Below are 24,625 nucleotides of genomic sequence, written 5' to 3'. Positions count from 1 at the left end.
GACTGAAAAAGGTTGAGAAACGCTGACCTATACTATGGCTAACTGGGCTGGAGAAATTAATGATGACAATCCTATAATTTTTGTAAGCGCACTGTAACTGCTTAAAAGTCTTCCTCATAATAAAGGTTCTCCCCTCTTATGGCGGTGATGGTTGTAGACTACTGCCCAGCTTAAATAAATCTTCTCCCTTTTCAAATTTTACAGAATATGCACAGTTTAATTCTTTAGTTCTGCCTTCTCCTTTTCTCTCTACTTCTTTGCTTCTTCTCACTTAAAAAAAAAAAAAAGAACAAGATATTCCCAAGCCCATTCTCACTGAGGCTGTATTCACACATTTACTGCTTTGTAAAATTACGGTCACCTCACGGACACTCAGAAAACCGTTTTCTGTGTCCCATTTACACTGCATTGCAGCCCAGGTATGCGCTGCAGCGAACTGCGATTAAAATGCAAACGTGCTGCATTTTATCGCAGTGCGATGCAATGCTGTACAGTAACATATATGAAGTGTACTTTTGTACACTTCAAATTAAAAATTAAAGGGTCCCTAAACCCACATCATAAACTATGAATAATAGCTGTATTACATGCTGTTCATACTCACTCAGTTACTATGAGATGGGTTTTCTGTATTCTGCAGAAAACCTGATGGATCCTTCTGTTCTCTCTCTACCTGCTGTTCCTGTCCCCAATTTAGCTAGGGATTTTTCAGCTGTAGTGGCAAATCTGCACATGCTCAGTTTTCAGTGAGTTTCTATGCTCCTCCTGCTTAAGTTTCCATGCAGACAGGCCGGGAAAGAGCTGGGTCATGTGACAACTGTATATTGATTAGGGGTGCACCGATCCGACTTTTCTAGTCCCGATACCGATGCCTGGCTTTGTGTATCTACCGATCCAGAACTATTGTTTTGTTATAACAATTGTGCATTCAAAATCTAAAATATATGTAATCAAACTCAAAATTAAAAAGAATAAAATGTAGCCACAAGAAAAAAAAACAAACAGTTTATTGCTTGAACATATCAAACAGTAAACATGTAAAAAATATGAAATGCAAAACAGGAATTTAAAATGCAACATACAACATAGCAGCTGAACCTTAGAAATATATATTTATCATATATTATATCCTATATTATATCATATGCACACACACACAGTATACAGTAATGGCAATAAGGGTACTTGCAGGAATTTGCTTGTAGGCACTGTGTCTGTCTGTCTGAGCCCCTGAAGCATGCGGCTGCAGTACAGAGCAAAGCCTCTGCTTCCTGTGTATGGCTCCAACATTCACAGGCGGAGTGCATCTGATATCACTCCGCCTGTGAGCCGGACCTATACAGGAAGTAGCGGCTCCTTGCAAGTAAGTGACGGCTGAGCCGGGACTCAGTGGGCACCGCGGTAGGTTCTGCTGCGACGAAACCGGATCAGCCCGTGGACCTGTTAATTTTACCGATCCCTGATCCAGCTATTTTGGCAGTATCGAGGCCGAAATCGGATCCGAAGATCGGGTCGGTGAACCGCTAATATTGATTGGGTAAAAGGTACTTGGATTATTATTTTTTTTAATTAATTACAGTGCCATCATCCACATACAGAAATAGAAGGGACAATGTAGATGAAACCGTGTGTGTTTAGTACCACTTTAAGCGAGGGAAAAAAAAAATAAATAAAAAAACTAGCCATGTGTGCGCTGAATCGCATACTACACTGGCCCTCTAACGCAGCAACAACAGACAGCTGCCGGAGAGGAAACCACAGCGGCATCTATACATTTTGTGCGAACCGGCCCAATTGTTACTGACTGTTGCCTCTACATAGGAACTCTTGTCTTTGAAGTCTTCCATACTACTTTATACAAGATGCATTGATTATGAACTACTATAGTAGTCAGGCTACCACGAGGTTGGCTTTGCCATTTTCCTCTGGAGTTTGTGGCAATAGGCCTTTAAATATCTAAATTCTGCCATCCAATTCCTGACAACTGCTGTTTTCTGCGCTCCCTAAAGGTCTTCACCACACTTTTGGGAGTGTTCTTTTTCTGATTTTATTACCTACGCCCTACAGAATAACGTCATTTGAGATGCCTAATGCTTCCAAGAAAGTCCTTTCAAATTCTGACTTTTTTTTTGTGATCTTGGGAGCATTATTATACACTATGATGTAAAATCTGTCATTATGTTTTATTATATTTCAACCCCTCAATAACCGTTTTTGTTTGTGTCCTGCCAGAATTAGGAACCGATATTGTTCTTTCCTAATTGTACATACAATTTAGGGTAGTTATCTTCTAAGTGCTGTGTAAGTAGATTACATATAATTGATGGACCTCCATTATTCCTGTATATTTTCTCAAAACAGATCATTATTGTAAATGAACCAGTACGTTTCTTTTTACAGCACTTTCCTCTTCAAAGACACAATAGTGGTTATTAGTTATTTTATTAACGAAGATGGTATTCCTTAATTTTATTGTATTCATTAATATAGAGCTGTCAGATTCTGCAGAATTTAAAGCTGCACTTGGGGATAGTTAAAAATCTTTCTGTCCTTTGTTACTGTAAAAAAACAAAACAAAAAAACACTTTTTATTTTATCCATGCATACATAGTTTTTCCAAAATTCACCTTTTTTTAAATTTTTGTAACCAATACTAGATCCAGGTAACAGCTACAGTGCCTGGGCACTGGAAATGTTTTCTTTGATGTTGTAAAGCACTTTACATGCTCCTCACAGTCTGATAATGCATTAAAGTGTAACTAAAGGCAAAACTTTTTTTTTTGTTTTGGATAAAGTGTGGAGGGAGAATAACATGGATCTGATTTTATTACCGATTGTGCCTCTTTAGGGAGATTTATAGCCCATTCAGACTAGCGCGATCCGACTTCCAGGGGCGACCTGTGAAGTTGCGGTGTACAGCGTGCACCGCTACTTCGGCGCGACTTGCACGGACTTCATATAATTTAAGTCAATGCAAGTCGCCTCCAGGTCGCCCCAAAGTAGTACTTATGTCGCTCCCATTAGAACGGGTCCTGTGCTAATCAATGGCGAGCGAGCGACCGCGACTTGTCAGGCGACTTGGTCGCCTGACAAGTCGCGCTAGTGTAAGTGGACCCCTACCCCCTCTATTGGTCCTGTTTATGGAAAGTAAAAGAAAATCCCACATTTTAGGCTGATACTAGATAGAGAAGAAATCTTTCATTGACTAGTTCTGTTGATCATGGTGACACACCAGAATTCCCTCAATTCAGGAAGGTGTGCAGAGAAGTTGAGGGAAATCACCCCAATGGGAGACAGATGGCAAGAAAAAAAATTGACGGGTTACAACTCTCCTTTATGAAAAAAAGTTTTGCCTTTTTAGTTACACTTTAAACTGATTGTAAAGTCTCGTGTTTTTTTTTTTTTAAATAACAAACATGTTATAATTACCTTCTCTGTGCAGTTGGTTTTGCACAGAGTGGCCTGGATCCTCCTCTTCTCGGGTCCCTCTTTGGTGCTCTTGGACCATCCTTCCTGTTGAGTGCCCCCACAGTCAGCAGCTTGCTGTGGGGACACCCTATCCGTGTCCATTTAGACACGGAGCCGCGACCCAGCGCCACCCCCTTTCTCTCCTGATTGGTTGACTGACTTTGACAGGAGCGGGAGCCAGTTGTGCCACCCTGCTGTCTCAGCCAATGATGAGGGGAGGCCTGGGCAGCTGAGAAACTCCTGCAACCTCACTGGATAAAGCTAGGCTCAGGGTAAGTATTAGGGGGAGCAGGGAAGTCTGGATCCTCCTCTTCTTGGGTCTCTTGTTGCTGCTCCTAGCCCCTCCCTCCTGTCGAGTGCCCCAACAGCAAGCAGCTGTGCGAGACGCTACAGCCGCCAAAGCACTGGCTGACATCTGTGTTTTGATCCGTAAAGCCACCGCTGGGAACCGTTCAGAGAACGATCAGCGCAGCAGGAGCCACTCAGACTCATTTTAAAGGCAAGCCACACCTTCCTCCCTCAGTCTGTTAGACATTAGAAGCTGATTGGCTTTCATGCACAGTGCATGAAAGCTGATTGGCTTTCATGCCCGTTTTAGTAAATCTCCCAGGCACATATTGAGGGACACATGGGATACTGTAAATGCATAGAGGCCTTGTTGGCCAGCATAGAAAATACAGGATCAGGCACAGCTGAAGGGGTGCTGGGGGTGCATTTTTTTTTAAAAGCATTAGCAACAGGGAATACAGAGACTCCACATAGCACCAGGCAAGTAAATGTCGCATGGCTGTTTGAGGGTGCTGGGGTGGGCTGCTTCCATCACCCCCCGGATTCCCATCTGCTGCATTTTAGAATCTGATTTTCCTGCATGAAACGCAGCCTATTTAAATGAATGAGCTGCTGTGCCTGGGCACATGTGATCCAAGACCATTCAATTTCTTCCAATATGGCCCAGGAAAGTCAAAAGGTTGGGCATCTCTGATGTAGGTTGTCCAACGGTACAAGCTATGCTGTATTTCCTTGCCAGGTAAGATCTGACAGGTTTCCTCCAAGTTTTTTTGTTTTGTTTTTTTTTAAGTTCGCATATACATTCTGTGAGATCTAAGATGAACTATTTTAGGATAGATATAAGGGAGATGCCACTGAGGATTTGTTTTCAAAGGGTTTCACACCACAGAAACACAGTACAGATGCATTCCTGCATGCACATTTTTAATGTGTTCTGTGCATGTTTGATTCGTTTCAGTGCGGTTTTTTTTCTTTGATTTTTTTTTTTCAGTTTTTTTTTATTTTGCTATAATGCATTCCAGTGCATTTATGTTGCATTTTTCTGAATTCCAGTGCAGTTCCTTGCAGAAAAAATGCAGCATGTTCTACTTTTGTTGACTGCACTGAAACGCACTGCAGTGGTGTGAACTTTGCCTTTGAAATCCATGTAACCTCCTGTCCATGCATTTTTGATGCAGAAAAAAAAAATGCACTGGTTTGCATGTGGCGTGGACCAGCCCTCAGAGCTGCCATCGTCATTCTGCTTTCACTGACCTAGAATGGGCATAGAGAATGGCAATCCAAACTTCTTTGCCTGCATGCTAAATCAGGATCACAATGAGTCCCAGAGCCTGCCTCGTTTTAAAAACACATAGTGACCCTCTATTTTTTCAGTGACCCTTTTTACAGAGACAGAAGTTCAAACATTTGAGGAGTTACCAGAGCAAGGGGTAAATGAAAAGTCCTCAATGGGGACAAACATTCCCGTGGCAACTCTTTAAGTTCCCGTTCACACTAAATGAAACCTTGATATTGTGTTACTTCACTTGAAGTAGCAATATTTCAAAGCTGCAGGTTAGTGCGATTTTAGGTGCGACTTGCCTGACATCTGTGCAACCGTGCACACAGATGTCTATGCAAGTCGTACCTGAAATCGCAAAAATTAGTGCAGGAACCTTTTTTCAAATCAGTGCAGCATCAAAAAGTCTGAGTCGCACCGATTTGAACAGTTCTTTGCCGACAATAGGGTGGAACTGCCAAATCACATGACAAGTTGCACCGGTGTGACTGGGGGCTCAAATAGGAATTCTTATAACCATCCAAAAATGTTGTTTATATATAAGAAATATGTTTTATTTGAAATACTGAAACCTGTTTGCATTTCATTTTTAGCCATTCAGTTGCAGATGCTACACCTAAGTTTTCATCATCTGAAGGTCTCTAATAGGTGCCACAAATTAATACAATGCTGCAAAGAGTCATGTTGCTGCAGAGTATATACATTTGTATAAAATCATCCTTGGGGTTTGGGTCAATAGGCAAAGACATTTTGCTTTCAGGTGCACTAAGCTTGCATTTGAAATCAGTTTACCGTGCTTCTTAGATCAATCGTAGTTCATTCACAAGTGTGTAAGGCTCTGTTCACACCTTTGCAAGTGCAGCAGAACTCACGCATGTTTTTGCATATAGTATTTAGGGCAGCCCACTACTTGGAGTGAAGAAAATATATTGTACTTATGGGTATAAAGTAGGGATCGACCGATTACCGTCAAAGCCGATATATCGAGGGCCGTTCTGCACTTTCCCCCATATATCGGAATTGGCCCCTGAAGTTACCGATATTGCCGATATTTTGGGAAAGTGCTTGTACCGGAGTGATGCCTGCAGCTAGAGGCATCACCCCGGTATCAGCGTCCATATCTGATGGTCGGCTGTCTTGTAATGACAACCGATGCGGCTGAGAAGCCGCTCAGGTGTCATTACAAGAAGCGGGAGGGGACCCCCCCCCCCCCCCCCCCCCGCCGCCTTCCACAGCTCGTCTGGATCTCCCATGCCACCGGTAGACACGGGCATCCTACCTGCACAGCCGCCGAAGATCTGATCCAAGCCTTATTCGGCTCAGATCGGGTCTCCATGTAAAAACCCGGAAGGGATGTCATGACCAAATTTGAAAAAAATGACAGCATTCAAAACAGCCAAACTTGGCGTTTTGAATGCTTTTAAGTGCAGAGGAGGGGTTTGTGGTCTTTAAGGCCCCCAGATCCCTCCACAAGAGTACCTGTAAAAAAAAAAAAAAAAAAAAAAATGTTTTTTAAATGTCTGAAAATATCGGCCAATACCGATATGCGGTGACCAAAATATCTATGGGCAATAAAAAAACGATATCGGTCAATCACTAGTATAAAGAATCATTTTACTCACCCACTTGTGTGACAGTGCTGCTGTGTGATGACTTGCCCAGAGCTGTCTCAGACCTCTTCAGGCACATGTAACCCCCAACTAGAGCATCTCAAGGCTTACAGAGGGCTTCTTTTTGTCACTTCCAGTGGCAAATGAAGCACTGGGGACCAAAGGTAAGGTAAGTTTATGCTTAAGGGGATATGGGGCATTAGGCCCCTTTCACACTTGTGCGACCTAAAAGTTGCATGATTTTGCTGCGATTTTGAATGGACTTGAAGCAATGCCTGTGTAATCTTGGTCTTTGGACCTCAAAATGCATCAAAGTCGGACCAAAGTAGTGCAGGGACTACTTTGAAGTTGTTGCCACTTGAAGTCGCACAGGTATAAACGGTACTCATTGGAAATCATGGAGTATGACTTGTAATGTAACTTTGCAGTCCCAAGTCTCAGGACAATTCACACAAGTGTGAAAGGGGCCTAAAAGTAATTTTCTAGAGGTTTTTTTTTTTAATTTTTTATAGCTAATATGTTGTACTTACCTGCTCTGTGCAATGGTTTTGCACAGAGCAGCCTCAATCTTTTTTTTTTTTTTTGGGTCCCTTGCCAGTGGTCCTGGCCCCCTTCCCCCTGTTAAGTGCTCCCAACAGCAGGCCTCTTGCTATGGGGGCACTCGAGCAGGCTTGCTTTTAAGCTATGCTGCTGTGAATGGACATTGTCCATTCACGCACGGGATGTGGCTTAGCCGTGCCCCCACACTCTCCTCATTGACTCACTGCATGTGATTGACAAGCAGCAATGACTCCTGCTGCTGTGTGAGACAATGAGGAGAGAGAGACCTCTGAGAGCTGATGCTCTTGTGCACTTCGCTGGATCAAGATGGGGCTCAGGTAGGTATGAGGGAGCTGCACACAGAAGGTTTTTTATAACCTTAGTTTAAAAACCTTCTGCCTTTAGACAACTTTAACCACTTCCATACTGAGTCATAGTAATATGACGTTGGCATGGTGGTTGTACGGATCCGGGCGGGCGTCATATGACGTCCGCCCGCTCTAGCTGCTACTGCACGCCCCCGGGGGCGCGCAGCGCGGCGATCGGGGGTGAGGCTCGTCCCTCGGACATAGCCCATCCCCGATCAAGATAAACAGCCAATAGAAATTGGCTGTTTACCACGTGATCGGCTGTGTCAATCACAGCCGATCACATGAGCGGCTCCAGCACGAGCCGCTCGTTCTCTCTGCAATGCGCGCCCCCGGGGGCGCGCAGAGCAGCGATCGGGGACGAGGCTCGTCCCTCGGACAGAGTCAATCCCCGATCTAGGTAAAGAGCCAATGAAATTGGCTCTTTACCACGTGACCGGCTGTGTCCAATCACAGCCGGTCACAAATGTCAACAGAGAACACGGTAACTAGCTGTCACCGTGTTCTCCTCCTCACACACTGATCCTGTGTGAGGAAGAGAGTGTGGTAACAGCTAGTTACCAAGTACAGTGCACCCCAAACACACTGATTGCACCCCCCCCAATAAAGAGCACCTGTCACTAGCCCATCAAAGTACCCGAGTACCTGTCACCAGCCCATCAGGTACTCAGATGACAGGTACTCGGGTACTCTGATGGGCTGATGACAGGTATTCGGGTACTCTGATGACAGGTACTCGGGTACTCTGATGACGGGTACTCGGGTACTCTGATGACAGGTACTCTGATGACAGGTACCCGGGTACTCTGATGACAGGTACTCGGGTACTCTGATGACGGGTACTCGGGTACTCTGATGACAGGTACGCAGGTGCTCTGATGACAGGTACTCGGGTACTCTGATGACAGGTACTCGGGTACTCTGATGACAGGTACGCAGGTGCTCTGATGACGGGTACTCTGATGACAGGTACTCGGGTACTCTGATGACAGGTACCCAGGTACTCTGATGACGGGTACTCTGATGACAGGTACTCGGGTACTCTGATGACGGGTACTCGGGTACTCTGATGATGGGTACTCGGGTACTCTGATGACAGGTACCCGGGTACTCTGATGACAGGTACCCGGGTACTCTGATGACAGGTACTCGGGTACTCTGATGACAGGTACTCGGGTACTCTGATGACGGATACTCGGGTACTCTGATGACGGATACTCGGGTACTTTGAGTACCTGTCAACGGAGTACCCATCATCAGAGTACCTGAGTACCTGTCACCTACCCATCAGAGTACCCGAGTACCTTCCACCTGCTCATCAGAGTACCTGACGCCTGAAGTACCCGAGTACTTGCCGCCTGCTCATCAGTACCCATCAGTACTCATCAGTATCTATCACGTATCAGTATCACCTATCAGTATCAGTACTACTCATCAGTACCTATCACCTGCCTGTCACCTGCCCATCAGAGTACCCGAGCACCTGTCACCTGCCTATCGGAGTACCCGAGTACCTGCCACCTGCTCATCAGTACCAGAGTACCTGTCACCTGCCCAGCAAAGTACCCGAGTACCTGTCGCCCTTCATACAGCCACCATGTCCAAGTCCAAAAAGGTTTATATACGTCCTCATTTAAACCTAAATACCGGTGTTATGGCAGCAGATAGCTGCCATAACCCTGGTATTTTTTTAAACGGTGGACGGTTGGCTTTCCGATAAGGGTGGTCCCAGCGGCGGATTCGCCGTGGGATCACCCTTCTGGGATGGCGGAAGAGGTGCCCCCCCCCCTCCCGCCGCGTCCGGTCCTTTTCCCCGCTTACCGGACCCGCCGACAGCAGGGAAAACGATCCGGTCCCGGATCCTCACAGACAGGATGTCGAGTGAGGGCAAGCTTGCCCTCACTTGACTCTATGGTCTTGGAGGACCGGAGCTACGGAAAATGTTGTTGCCTAGCAACCGGTTTAAAGGTCCTTTTTTTTTTTCTTAATTTTATATAATAATTTCTTTTTTTTTTTTTTTTTTCTATCTTTTAGTGTACTTGTGAGATCTGAGGACTTTTTGACCCCAGATCTCACAAAAAAGAGGTCCTGTCGTGCCTTTTTCTATTACAAGTAATGTTTACATTTCTTGTAATAGAAATAAAAATGATCCTTTTTTTTTTTTTTTTGTTAAACGGTGTAGAAATAAAAAATAATAAATAAAATAAATAGTAAAAAAAAAAAAAAAAAAAAAAATTAAAGCACCCTGTCCCCGTTAGCTCGCGCGCAGAAGCGACGCATACGGAAACCCCGCCCACATATGTAAACGGTGTTCAAACCACACATGTGAGGTATCGCCGCGATCGTTAGAGCAAGGGGAATAATTTGAGCCCTAGACCTCCTCTGTATCTCAAAGATGGCAACCTGTAGAAATTTTTAAATTGTCGCCTATGGGGATTTTTAAGTACCAAAGTTTGTCGCCATTCCGTGAGCGTGCGCAATTTTGAAACATGACATGTTGGGTATCTATTTACTCGGCGTAACATTATCTTTCACATTATGGAAAAAAATTGGGCTAACTTTACTGGTTTCTTATTTTTTTATTTAAAAAAAGTGAATTTTTTCCAAAAAAATTGCGTTTGGAAGACCGCTGCGCAAATACGGTGTGATAAAAAATATTGCAATAATCTCCATTTTAATCTCTAGGGTCTCTGCTAAAAAAAAATATATAATGTTTGGGGGTTCTAAGCAGTTTTCTAGCAAAACAACTGATTTTAGCTTGTAAACACCAAATGTCAAAAATAGGCCTAGGCAAGTGGCTAGGATGCATGATGATGCTCCTTGGATGTTGGGCCCCTCTATATGGCTAGGCTGTGAAAAAGTCTCACACATGTGGTATTGCCATACTCAGGAGGAGTGGCAGAATGTATTTTGGGGTGTCATTTTTGCTGTGTACATGCTATGTGTTAGGAATATCCTATAAATTGACAACTTTGTGTAAAAAATAAAAGTTTTCATTTTTTTCCCACATTTTCCAAAAACCTGTGGAAAAAAATGACATGTTCAAAGGACCCATAATGCCTCATAGAATATACGTTGGAGTGTTTGCTTTCCAAAATGGGGTCATTTTGTGGACTTTTCCATTGTATTGGTGCTCTAGGGCCTTGAAAAGTGTGATAGGTAGTAAGAAAGTTTTATGTGTATTTATGCTCCTAGAACGCCTGAAGGTGCTTCTTGGACGTGGAGTATCTTTTTGTGGCCAGGCTGTGTAAAAGTCTCACACATGTGGTATCGCCATACTCGGAAGGAGTAGCAGAATGTATTTTTGGGTGTAATTTTTGCTGTGTACATGCTATGTGTTAGAAATAGCTTATAAATTGACAACTTTGTGGGAAAAAAAAGAAAAAAAAATTTTTTTCTTCATGTTCCCAAGAATAGTGGGAAAAAATTACAACTTCAAAAAACCCACCATGCCTCTTACTAAATACCTTGGACTGTCTACTTTACAAAAAGGGGTCATTTGGGGGGTATTTGTACTGTCCTGACATTTCAGGGCCTCAAGAAAGGAGATAGGCAGTCAGTACATCTGGTGTGATCAATTTTCAGTAATTGGTACCATAGCTTCTAGACTCAATAACTTTCACACAGACTAAATAATATACACTAATTTGGGTTAATTTTACCAGAGACATGTAGCAGTATACATTTTGGCCCAAATGTATGAAGAAAAATTAATTTTTTGCAAAATTTTATAATTGAAACTAAAAAAAAGTGTTTTTTTTTCAAAATTTTTGCTCTTTTTTTGCATATATCACGAAAAAAAAAAAAACCCAGTTGTGATCAAATACCACCAAAAGAAAGCTCTATTTGTGTGAAAAAAATGATAAAAATTTTTTTTGGTTACAGTGTAGCATGACTGAGCAATTGTCATTCAAAGTGTGAGAGTGCTGAAAGCTGAAAATTGGTCTGGGCAGGAAGGGTGTCAAACTGCTCTGTATGGAAGTGGTTAAACCAGTGAACCTGCTGCTTTTCTCTGTAAGTTTTGATTTAAAGTGGAAGTTCAGCCAAAAAACCTAAAGCTAAACCTACTCTCAGCCACATTCTAAACCTATTTTCTCTAGCCCTGTAAAGAACAAATTACTATACTTTTTCTGAAGCCGATTTGGTCCATTCTCCAGTGACCGCTCCTGTGTAGAGAGAGAGACAGCCGTCAACGGATGAGAAGTGCTTGCCCTTGACAGCTCAGCATGGGACTGGACCACAGCGGCAGCAGAAAAGGGGTACAGTGCCTTGAAAAAGTATTCATATCCCTTGAAATTTTCCACATTTTGTCATGTTACAACCAAAAACCCATAATGTAATTTGTTGGGATTTTATGTGATAGACCAACATAAAGTTGCACAAAATTGTGCAGTTTAAGGAAAATGATAAATGGTTTTCAAAATGTTTTTATAAATATCTGAAAAGTTTGGAGTGAGCAAAGGGCATCATTAAGGCCAAGGAAAACACCAGGTCAGGGATAAAGTTATGGAGAAGTTTAAAACAGTGTTGGGTTTATAAAAAATATCCCAAGCTTTGAACATCTCACAGAGCACTGTTCAGCCCATTTTCTGAAAATAGAAAGAGTATGGCACAACTGCAAACCTACCAAGCCATTGCCGCCCAACTAAACGGACAGGCTGAGCAAGGAGAGCATTAATCAGAGAAGTAACCAAGAGGCCTATGGTAACTCTGGAGGAGCTGTAGAGATCCATAGCTCAGGCGGGAGAATATGTCCACAGGACAACTACTACTTGTGCACTCCACAAATCTGGCTTTTATGGAACAATGGCAAGAAGAAAGCCATTGTTAAAAGAAAGCCATAAGAAGGCCGTTTGCAGTTTGCGAGAAGACATGTGGTGGACACAGCAAACGTGAAAGAAGGTGCTCTGGTCAGATGAGACCAAAATTTTACTTTTTGGCCTAAAAGCAAAACGCTATGTGTGGCAGAAAACGAACACTGCACATCACCCTGAATACACCACCCCACAGTGAAATATGGTGGTAGCAGCATCTTGTCATGGGGACCCTTTTCTTTAGCAGGGATGAGGAAGCTGGTCAGAGTTGATGGGAAGATAGATGGAGCCAAATACAGGGCAAACTTGGAAGAAAACCTGTAAGAGTCTGCAAAATACTTGAGAATGGGGTAAAGGTTCACCTTCCAGCAGGACAATGACCCTAAACATACAGCCAGGGCTAAAATAGAGTGGTTTAGATCAAAGCATATTAATGCGTTGAAAATTGCTGTTCACAGATGCTCTCCATCCAATCTGACAGAGCTTTAGCGATTTTGCAAAGAAGAATGGGCAAAAATTTCACTCTGTAGATGTGCAAAGCTGGTAGAGACATCCCTAAAAAAAAAAAAGACTTGCAGCAGTAATTGCAGTGAACGGTGGTTCTACAAAGTATTGACTCGGGACTGAATACAAATGCACGCTACACTTTTCACATTTATGTAAAAAGTTTTGAAAACCATTTATCATTTTCCTTCCACTTCACAATTATGTGCCACTTTGTGTTCGTCTGTTACATAAAATCACAATAAAATACATTTCTTTTTTTTTGATTGTAACATGACAAAATGTGGAAAATTTCTAGTGTTATGAATACTTTTTCAAGGCACTGTAAGTATAGCAGGCTCTTCTTTACAGAGATAGATGGATTAGGTTTAGAATGTGATAGTAGAGTAGGTTTAGAGTTAGATGGGGTTTGGCTGAAGTTCCACTTTAGGGTCCTGTTTCTTTCTTTTTTTTTTTTTTGTAAATTCTTTCCTGAAAATGTAATATTTTGAATGTTCTTAGCTCTTGAATAGTCACTTTGTTCACATTGAAAGACAGAAGTGGAAATGTTTTTTTTCCAGATGTGTTTATATGTCTGGGTCAAGTCTGCAAGTTTTAACTGTTTAGAACATATACCTAAATGGAAAAGTAATCCATAAAATAGTAATGATAATTATTTCGGTGGCAGCATTTTAAAATGGTGCATGATTTGTCAGCAGTTGGTGGCCATTAATAAAAAGTTTCTTTTTCTATTACAGTTGGAAAGGTTTACAAGTATGAGAATTAAAAAGGAGAAGGACAAGCCGTATATGTCACATAGGAATTCTGCCAACTACTCCGACAATCCCCTTCAGACGCTGCAGGAACTCGATGATGGAACTGTGATGGAATTGTTTGAACAGATGTTGGTAGGTTTTGCACCCACGTTTTTGTACATTGACTGATGCTCTATTATTTACCTGCTTCAGGACAAGAAAAGGCTTATTAAAAGTTTTAACTTTCCAACACTAATCTAAAGTAGGCTCATGACTCATGTTCTTATGTTCAACCAGCAGGTTGCTCCATCCACACATTCAGTGTGAATAGGGGAAATCCTCCCGTAGAGCTATTGTATTATGATGGTGGGGAGGCCAATGCTTCTCTTCAGCACTGCTGGCTATAGCGGGCAGTGCTGATCAAGCAAAAGTCTTCCAATAGGCTGGTTGTACTGAAGTCAATTGGAAGATTGTCACAACAAGCTTGCCTCATAGATGGAATTCCTGCTGAATCAGCCAAATTTTGATCCATCTATGGCCTGCCTAAAGTGGTTTTAAAGCCACTTTATGGTCATACAATCCCCAGTGTTAAAGTTATGTGCCCCAGTGTATGTGCTTTAACAAAATTTGCCGATTTGTACCTTTTCTCTTTCGTTCATTGACGGACACATCATAGATCAGGTAAAATCCAAACAGGTAAAGTCCAAACAGACAGCCCTCAGATGTGCAATGAAATCCTGATATAATAGATCAAAATGGAGCCAAGTGCAGATAGAAGGAAATACTTCACACAGCCCTCCACCTTCCAAAGTGGCCTCTCACCTTAGATCAATATATACAGGCAATAAAGTAATCACATTCCCCGGACAGAAGGCAAACCTCTGGGACCAGGACTCATAAGCTTAAAACACTTCCAGGGTTAAATCTCCTCCGTATTGATGGAAAGCATAAGAGACAAAATAGCCCAATAGTGTAAACCTGATAGACTGGGGGCTGTCTAACAAAGCCTCCTCCAACAGCAGCTTATCCACAGCAGGACAACATGGGCTATTTTGTCTCTTATGCTTTCCATCAATACGCAGGAGATTTAACCCTGGAAGTGTTTTAAGCTTATGAGTCCTGGTCCCAGAGGTTTGCCTTCTGTCCGAGGAATGTGATTACTTTATTGCCTGTATATATTGATCTATATATATCTGTATATATTGATCGAAGGTGGAGGGCTGTGTGAAGTATTTCCTTCTATCTGCACTTGGCTCCATTTTGATCTATTATATCAGGATTTCATTGCGCATCTGAGGGCTGTCTGTTTGGACTTTACCTGTTGGGATTTTACCTGATCTATGAACTTTTTATGGACTATTTCATGTAATTTACACAAGAGTTTTTTATTTTTAGCGCTACACTGTTTTTTCCATTTATGTCATTTATGGGTTTTGTTTCTGAACCTTGAGTGTTTAGCCGCTTCTAGTTAGGTTTTAGGTCTTAGCGCTGATATTTTTCTACATTTATTGACGGACACATCTCCTGATTCTTCTTGGGTTATACTGCCCACTACAGGAGTAGGACACTAGGCAATAAAAAGCTTGACTACGCCTATGGGCAGTCCCAGGGGGACCCACACTCAGCTATAGGCTCTCAGTTTTTTTCTGCCTAGTCAGAAGTAAGGACCTAGTTCCTTGCTGGGATCTCTGGTCCTGGCAATTTTTTTTTTCCTTTTTAATTGGATTTTTTCCTATGTACTATCAACTGCTGGACTGGACAATGGACAGGATAATCTAGATTGAGGGTTCCCCCAGTCCGGCCAGTGAGTGTGCGCAGGCCTCAGCTCCGCGCAAGGTCTGCCTTGACATAGCCCCACTAGACAGGGGGTTGGCCTACGACTTGGCCTCGACCTAAGTTGCAGCACTCCACCTGGCCGACAGCCACCCACATCCTGATGGAGCGGTGGTCTGTCCGGAGCGGTGCCCACCCTTTTCCTAGTATGGTAAGTAGCTGTCCCCCCTCTACCCCATGAGCATTTTTGGGGTGGAAGTGTCCCCTCCCTGGGATGGTGGGATCCCCGAGTTCCCCCCCCCGCCCTCTTAAAATTTGGTTGTCACTGTTGGTTCGCAGGCCACCTTAGCCCCCCCCCCACCCTGCCTGTTCTCCCTGGGTGAGGTTGTGAGCTGGCTTTTGCTGCATGCTCTGAAGGGGGGCTTGTTGGAGTTGCTGCTGACCGGGTTTTACCTGGTGCACAAGTTGAGGTGGGTTCCCCTACTACCCTTGGGGTCTGTGACTAGGGCAATGATGTCCTTTGGGCTCCCTGCTGCAGTTGTGGAGGAGCGGATGGTTTGGCATCTACGGGTCCTCGCCTCACGCTGTCAGATCCGGCCCCGAATTTAGGCTGCGGCTTTGCGGCCTACTGTTTAGGAGCGGCCCCAGTGAGGGTGGCTGAAGCCACTACCCTCCATTTGGGCATCGACCCTCCCATCCGATGCCCCTGCATGGTCGGCTCCGCTGAGGCTTGCGCCCAGGCGGCTGGGCATCCACATAAATTTAGGCCGCGGCTTGTGGCCTACTAGGCCATGCGGCCAGCTTGGCACCTCCCTTGGAAGGGGTGGCAATGTGGGGGTGGTTTAATTTTTGATGACAACCATGCCACCATTATTGTGGAGGGCACCTACCCCTTTTAGCGCTGCGGGTCCATCAGGGTTCCCTGCCTGCGCGTCCGCATCGTAGCGGGTGGCTCCCTTTTAGGGGGCTATTTCCTTCTGTGCGGACCTCTGTGGAGGGGCTCAGAGGGTGACCCCCTTGTTTTTTGCAGGGTCCAGTTAGGTGGTCCATTCATGGACCCTGAGTTGGCGCCTCCCTTGCGGGATCTCAGTCGGCGGCCCTCCCCTGATTGTTTGTTTTTCTGGGTGACCTTTGAATATAGCGTCCACCACCCCCTCCCCTGCCTCATCTGTCTATCAGATCCTAAGTCTGTTGTGGACACGAGTCACCTTACTGGGTCTTCGTTCACGCACCCCAAGTGCTCAGACAGTGAGGATGTTTCCTCTGCTCCTCTAGCCATGCATGAAAAGGCGCTGGTGGATGCACTGAGTGTGTCAGAGCGTGAAATTTTAAACATGGCGCAGATGCTGCGTCGGAGGCGCCGTTCCTTTTTGGCACCACAGGTCCTCCACTGCAGTGGGGGTGTTCCCGTTTTCCACTTACTTTGGCAACATTTTCACATAACAGTGGGGTTGTCCAAATTGCACTTTTGTGGTCCATAAGCGTTTTGCTATGCAATATCCTTCTAAGGATTCCCTGCTTAAAAAGTGGACAGTCCCAGCTGTAGTGTACTCGCCGGTTTCCAGGTTAAATAAAGCTACTTTAATTCTGGTTGAGGAGTCCTTGGCCTTTAAATATCTGGTTGATAGGAGTGGAGTCTCTGGCCAGCCGTATGTTTCACTATGGCGGGTTCGGCTTAGACCGGTATTTACTATTGCTCTGGTGTCGCAAACTCTTGACGAGTTGGCTAAACTTTTACGCTTGGACCTGGAGGGGAAACTTCTTCCCCCTGCCTTTGCGGAGCTGGTGGATCGGTTGATCCAGGGGCTACAGTTTATCTGTGATGCCTCTTTGGATGTGGCTCCTTTGATTTTAGGCTGTCTGTATCAGCAGTGGTCCTTCTGCTTCTTATCTGGCTGACAGTGCTGGTCTGCGGACCAGACTTCTAAGCAGGCCTTATCTGATCTCCTCTTTGTGGGGGACCTCCGGTTTGGAGGCCACCAAGGGGAAGGAGCCCCGTCATAGATGTGGGCCATTCTTCTCGGCTCATAAGAGGCCTTTTTTTCGTCCCTCAATGGATAAAATTCCTATAGGGCCTCCCCCCCCCCCGGAGGTTCTAAGAGGATCTAGTCTGGCAAGCCACGAGGGGCTCTTCCAGAACTGCGGACAAGGCTTCCTCTGCATGAAGGGGCGCCCTCACCTGTATCGGGTGGGGGGACGTCGTTGCTGATTTCCGGATCCGTGGACCTCTCTGGTACAGGTCAAGTGGGTCCACAAAGTCATTTGGTCCAGCTACAAGATCGAGTTTCGGTCTCTTCCTCCAGAAAGCTTCTTAGCTTCCAACCTGCTCTTGTCCCCAGATCGCTTACAGGGTCACTTTGGGGCAGTGCAAGACTTGTTACTTCATGGGGTGCTTGTCCTGGCTTCGGAATGTTTTCAGGGGTTTTTCTCAAACTTGTTTACATTTCCCTGAAAGGAAGGCAAGGCACATCCAATTCTGGACTTCAAGGCGCTAAACTGCTTTGTGTGGGTACAGAAGTTCCAAATGGAGTACATTAACGCTTTAGTGGTCTCCCTACATATGGGGCATTTTCTCTCTTCTATCGACATGAAGGACGCTAACCTTCACTTTCCAATATGTGCAGGTCACCAGCGATTCCTCCACTTTGCCATTGGCGGGGAGCATTATCAGTTTGGGGCCTTTACCTTTGGTCTCGCCTCTGCTCCTCAGGTCTTCACAAAGTGTTGGCCCCGGTACTAGCATTGTTGCGTCAGCGGGGGATTGCGGTACTGGGGTATCTTCTGTGAGCAGAGTTTTCGACTGCTCTGATGGGCACCTTGGAGATTACTCTGTTATCTCTTAGGGAGTTTGGTTGGATTCTGAACCCTCAGAAGTCTGTTCTGCTTCCGTCCACAAAATTGGACTATCTGGGTGGATTCGGCCTCAGCCACAGTGTTGCTTCCTCTGGAAAAACTCCAGAAATTGCAGGAGGCATATCAGCTTCTGTTTTCCAGCAGACGGTCATCCCTACGGGCTTGCATGTGGATGCTGGGTCTGATGGTATATACCTTTTTTGTGGTGGCTCTGTTTGCACAGTTCCACACAGGATCTCTGCAAAAAGAGATTCTGGTGAAATGGGAGAAGAATCCACAGTCTCTCCAGACTGCCGATCAATGTACTCCCAGCGATCAGACTTTGTCTGGATCATTGGACAATTCATCTTTAGGGGTGTCCAGTACCAATTCAATTGGACAATACCACGGCCTGGCCTGTGTCAATCACTATGAGGCATAAGAAGTGTCCTAGTGGATTGGGAAGTAGCCGGCATTCTAAGGTGGGCAGAATGATCGTTCCAGCCCTCTGTGCTGTACACATTCCAGAGGTTTGTGGCATGGTCTCCGAATTCCTCTGGCTGATGCCACAGATGCATTAGTAGCTCCTTTGCATCAGTATCGTCTGATTTATGCCTTTCCTCCTCTCAGACTTCAGCCAAGACTCCTGTCCAGGTTCGAGGCAGCAAGGGATTCTGGTCTTTCTGGTGGCTTCTGACTGGCCTCACCGGTCTTCGTACGCCGATCTGGTATGGCTGGTCGCTGATGCTCCTTGGAGACTTCCTTCCAGGGAAGATCTGCTGTCTCAATGACCAATCTTTCATCTTGCTTCACAGTCGCTGGTTTTAACGGCTTGGCTGTTGAAAGACAGGTGCTGAAGGATAGAGGTTTGTCTGAATCGGTGATTCCTACTCTGTTAAAGGTTAGAAAATCTACCTCTGGGAAGACCTACCATCGGATTTGGGAGACGGGCGTTGTATAGTGTGAGTGTTTTGGGGTTCTCCCTTGCTCCTTTTCGGTGGCTTGGATCTTGGCTTTCCTCCAACGGGGGGTTGAGCAGTGCCTGGCCTTAAGTACCATCAAGGGGCAGGTTTCGGCCTTGGCTGTTTTCTTTCAACGTCCATTGGCCACACTTTCCTTGGTGCGCACCTTTTATCCAGGGAGCTCTACACTTGCTTTCTCCAGTGCGGTCTCAGTTACCACGGTGGGTCCTCAAATTGGTGGTGTCAGTTATCCAGGAACCTCCCTTTGGAAATATAGGGAGGTTCCCCTGCATATGTTGTCCCAGAAGGTGGCCTTTTTGGTTTCTGTTACTTCTGCGCGTGGGGTGTCGGAGCTGGAGGCGTTGTCTTATCATTTACTTTACCTGTTGGTTTACAGAGCTAAGGTAGTTCTTCGTCCCTGTCCATTGTTCCTTCCAAAGTTCATCTCTGATTTCCATTTGAATGAAGACATTGCTTGGCCTTTCCTATGTCCCAGGCCAAAATATCCTAAGGAAATTGCTCTGCATTCCCTCAATGTGGTTATGGCAATAAGGGTGTACCTGGCAGCTAAGGAGTCTTTTAGGAAGTCAGACTCACTATTTGTACTCACGGTTGGACCTAAAAAAGGGTTAGGAATGTCTGCTGTGACCGTTTCCAGATAGATCAGACAGACAGTGATTCAGGCCTATTCAATTAGGGGTCAGGTTCCTCCTTTCCCTGTTAAGGTACACTCTACTCGGCGCTTAGTGCCTCCTGGCCTTCCGTCATCAGGCATCAGTGATTCAGGTTTGCAAGGCGGCCATCTGGTCGTCTGTGCAAACTTTTTTACAAAGTTTTATAAAGTGGATGTGTTAGCATCTGCGGATGCTTCTTTTGGCTGCAAAGTTTTGCAGGCTGCTGTTTAGAGGACCTAGTCCTCTGAGGATGTATTGTTTTTTTCAGGTGAGCTACAGTTGTTTTGGTTGAGCTCCGTGTTACCTGGTTGGCTATGGTTAGCCTTGGGAATTTTTTTCAGGTTTTTTCTCACCCCTCATGTTTAACACTGCTTTGGGACATCCCATTGGTTAAGAAGAATCAGGAGCTGTGTCCGTCAATGAGCAAAAGAGAAAATGGGATTTTTGACTTACCGTAAAATCCGTTTCTCTAATGTTCATTGACGGACACAGCACTCACCTCTCTGTGGAGTTGGCTTTCTTTTGACACTGCTTGTAACAAAACTGAGTGCCTATAGCTGAGTGTGGGTGTATACCCCCTGAGACTGCACATAGGCGTAGTCTAGCTTTTTCCTGCCTAGTGTCCTACTCATGTAGGGGGCAGTATAATCCAATGGTTAAGAAGAATCAGGAGCTGTGTCTGTCAATGAACATCAGAGAAATGGGATTTTTGACTTACTGTAAAATCCATTATTTCAGAGCGCCTTTTGGCGCTCATGTGACTGCCTGCCATTCTTCTCTCCTGATCTAACCACTACAGTGGAAGGGGCCTAGAACCCCCCGCTAATGTTAGCCGGTAGGTGGGGAGGAGAGTGGCGGACGGTCACATGAGCGCCTAGAGTCGCTCTGAAATAAGGTACAAATCGGCATATTTTTTATAAAGCACATACACTGGGGCACATAATGTTATCAAACACTGGAGATTTTATGAATATAACAAAGTTATGATGGCAGCAGGAGTGGAGGGGCGCCACTGACACTAGCTGACAGACAGGCAGGGAGGGAGAGGAGGAGAGACAGCGGGCTGACTGAGGCACGTAAACTGACCATGGTATCAGGGCTCAGCAGCCATGATGAATGTTGTCAGTTTACAGAGGTGAGGGGAAGCACCAGGCAGGATCAGCCAGGTATTTTAGATTATACAAAGGGCCAAATTACACAGCACAAGAACTGTGCTGTTATTCATGCTTTAAAGGAACAGGATATTTTTTTTTTTTTTTTTTTAGAGTTAGAAACACTTTAAGTTTTTGTCAAGTCCTAAGGCTTTTAAACATTTTCCTTATATAATTAATATAACCCTGATTGAAGGAGAAAAACATTTTAGTACAGGGGTCTTATGCATGTTTTTATGCAAGGTATACAACTGTGAAGCCATGATGATCTGATAATAAGAGGTACCGATGTAAAAGTGTACTGTGGGAGCTTTTCAAGAAACCTGGTGGTTGTTAAAAACTGTCAGCATTATTGGACAGCTGGCCCAGTATTGTATAGCTGTGATCTTCAGCATGAATATTGGGCCACCTTTTATGTTTAGCATCTTTAGGACTTGTATATGAAGGAAATTCTCCACAAAAGTGGGCAACTAATCAGGTTTCATACAAACCAAGAAATAGGATTGGTTGGTAGGTAGTTCATGATTTTTTTTTTAGAGAACATGCTTTGTTTTAGTTGTAACACTCCTTGCATAAAACACTTTCCATAACCTTGTATTTAAGCAAATGTTTTCCTCACAGACTTTATGGTGCTGCTACCAGATATAAACTGTATAGGCTAATTGGCAAGTAGCAAGGAGAAAAAATGTAATGTTCTGAAATGCTTGTTTGACACCACTCTTAACTCCAGACAGTTTTTGAGTAAAGTAGGAAATCGTATGCACCTTTCGTAGTTTATTTCTGTATGAAGACTCAAATGAGAGATCTGCCCTGGTAACAACATTGTCACTCAGACCAAAAGTGAGAAAAAAAGCTACAACATTGGGCTCTTTCACATGGGTAGCCTGACAAGGCTTAGCTTTGTGGTGGTGCCAATTTTAACGTGGCCTGCATTTGACATCAAACAATTGGCTCTGCAGTTGTGGCATTGTCTTGCAATGTATAAAATTCCCGTTAGGCAATTAAGTAAAAAAAGAAAAGAAAAAAATCATGGGGTGACAAAAGTACCTTCTGAACGCCTGCCAGTCACTGCTATTCTGTCCTCTGAAAAGCAATTGGCTGAAGAACACTTTTCAGAGGGTGGTAAGCATTACTACCTCATGGGAATTCTAGTGCACCCCTATTTTTCTAAAAAGAAAAAAAAATACAAAAGTATTTTAATTGCCATTTGTGCATCTGTGTCCCACTTGGAAAGTTTCTTATCCTTTCTGTCTTGGTGGCATATTTTCACCAGGAAAGGAAGTAAAGGAAATTCTCCATGACAGGACTGTAGAGCACAGTCAAAACTAACAGATTCTAACCTTTCCCCACTTGTAAAATAAAGGTTTTTTTTACTGTATATATACTTTAAAAAGCATGTCTGTAATGCATTGTAAATGTCCCAATTTGCCCATTAAGACTGGTTGTAGCTAGCTTTTCTCTTTCTGTATAACAAAATAGCCTGGTTAACAGGATAGCACCAATAATCAATTGCATTCTACGCATCATGCCAATGACAAATTATTACCAGAGAGCAGAAAAAATACTACTTTACAGTCTTCATATTTTTTTTCATGATTTCTTTGTTACAAATTGTTATATTGTTTTCTTTGTTATAAATTCTAGACCGACATGAATCTCAATGAGGAAAAACAACAGCCTTTACGAGCAAAGGATATGCTGATAAAAAGAGAGATGGTCTCCCAGTATCTACATACATCCAAAGCTGTAAGTTGTCCTTTATCTTCAAACCCAATTCAGACAGCTGCGAAAATAGACCCCAAACCTACCTCTTCCCCTGCATTGTGTCCTCTTGATCTAGCATTGCGTTGGTATTCCTGGCCCCTTTTAGTCATTACAGAGGCTCAAAACAGCTGTTGGATCTAGGAGGAAGACTCTATGGGCAAGGAGTTATTTAACAGAGTGGCAATTGTGGGGCAGTTATGCAGAGCAGGTTAGTGCTGGGCAGAGAATATTATTAAACAGGATTTATATAGCGCTAACAGTTTGCACAGGGCTTAACAAAATGAAGACAGACATTTCAGTTACAATACAATTTGGTAAATAAGGAATCAGAGGGCCCTGCTTGTTAGAGCTTAAAATTTAAAAGGGAGGTTCAATTGATACAAAAGGTAATAGCTGTGGGGGGATGAGCTGATGGAGGAAGTGAAACAGTGTATTAGTTAAAAGCCGGATAGGCTTCTTTAAAGAGAAGGATTTTCAGGGATCGTCTAAAGATGAATAGATTGGGGGGGCAGTCACACAGATTGGTTGGAGAGTTCCAAAGGATGGGAGAAGCTCTGGAGAAATCATGGAGGCAAGCATGGGAGGAGGTGACAAGGGAGCTAGAGAGCAGGAGGTCTTGGGAGGACCGAAGAGAGCGGCTTGGTTGATATTTTGAGATCAGGTTAGTAATGTAGCAGAGAGTGGAAGCCAGTGAAGGGATTGGCAGAGAGGGGTGGAGGACACTAAACTGTTGGCAGGGCAGCCATCAGAAATTTTGGGGCCTCTTACACAGCTGTAGGCCCAGTGGTGATTAAGTACCACCAGAAGAAAGCTCGATTTGTGTGAAAAAAAAAAAAATGATAAAAGTTTGGGTTTAGCGTTGCATGATTGCGCAATTGTCATTCAAAGTGCAACACTGCTGATGGCCCAATATAGCAAAGAGATATCCCCATCCAACAAAGAGACAGTCACAGGCAGGCTGGCAGCACAAGCCCACATCCACACATGTAGCCCCTCAGTATCCTTATAATCCTATTCTGCAGAAATGTCACCTCAGCTCAATTCACAGTATAGATTATAAGTTTATTAGATTTGATAGGTCCGTGCTGCAACTTCCCTGCAACTGTGTGCAATGCTTGTGGTGGGGTGATGCAATATTTTGGGAGTTAAAACAAGTTGTGAGGAGGTGACATCACTTCTTCACTGCCTGATACATGCCTCTAAAAAGGAATCCATGTGTGGATTTTTTCTCAGAGGAGTGGCATCCCTTTTCAAGCTGTATTCACATATAATGCAGAGCTACTGGAACGATTCACAGCATCAGCAGCTCTGCTTTGTCAGCTGTGGTAAAAGCAGTGCATCACATGGCTCCCCTTTTTTTTAATGAACTTTATTTTAGGTGTATAAATTGTACACTTCATTCACAGCAATTTACCGGAGTAAGATGCGCTGCATTGTTGTGCGATTCGGCATAGCATGTCTGCATTTTATTACAGCATGCTGAAGCACAGCCATAGGCTGCGTTGCAGTGTGAATGGGACACCTAGGAATCAATCAATTTCCTGAGTGTCCCTCATGTGACAGATGTTACAATGCAGCAAAACATGTGTCACTGTATATAGTGTAAATTAGGCTACATTCACACCAGTCATTAGCGCCAGTGTTAATTGCAGCAGCTCTCAGCAGCTGTCAGCAGGTAAGTGTGGCCACTGGCCCTGTTCACTATGACAGGTCGCTGGCAGCTGCACCTATTTGTGGCTCTCTGCACAGCTAATGATTACCCGCAGAAAAGTGCATCCAGCAGCAATCGCTATAGTGAACAGAGCCGGCGGCCACATATACCCACTGACCCACAGCTCTTAATCAGAGACGCAGAGGAGGGGGG

General features: G+C 44.2%; 1 protein-coding gene across 1 annotated transcript in view; it reads left to right on the top strand.

Annotated features, from left to right (window-relative positions):
• The window catches only part of DIAPH1 (diaphanous related formin 1), a 533,606-nt gene that overhangs the window by 134,260 nt on the left and 374,721 nt on the right, over positions 1-24,625 (top strand). Inside the window, exons 3-4 of the mRNA XM_082252909.1 lie at positions 13,609-13,758; positions 22,642-22,743. Coding sequence (XP_082109035.1) covers positions 13,609-13,758; positions 22,642-22,743 — 252 coding nt within the window. The remainder of the gene's footprint in view (positions 1-13,608; positions 13,759-22,641; positions 22,744-24,625) is intronic.

This window comes from Pelophylax lessonae (genome assembly GCF_965119305.1).
Source record: "Pelophylax lessonae genome assembly, chromosome: 4".
Classification (NCBI taxonomy): Eukaryota; Metazoa; Chordata; class Amphibia; order Anura; family Ranidae; genus Pelophylax; species Pelophylax lessonae.
Note: the sequence above shows the minus strand (reverse complement) of the source record. Positions and strands in the feature narration are given on the sequence as shown.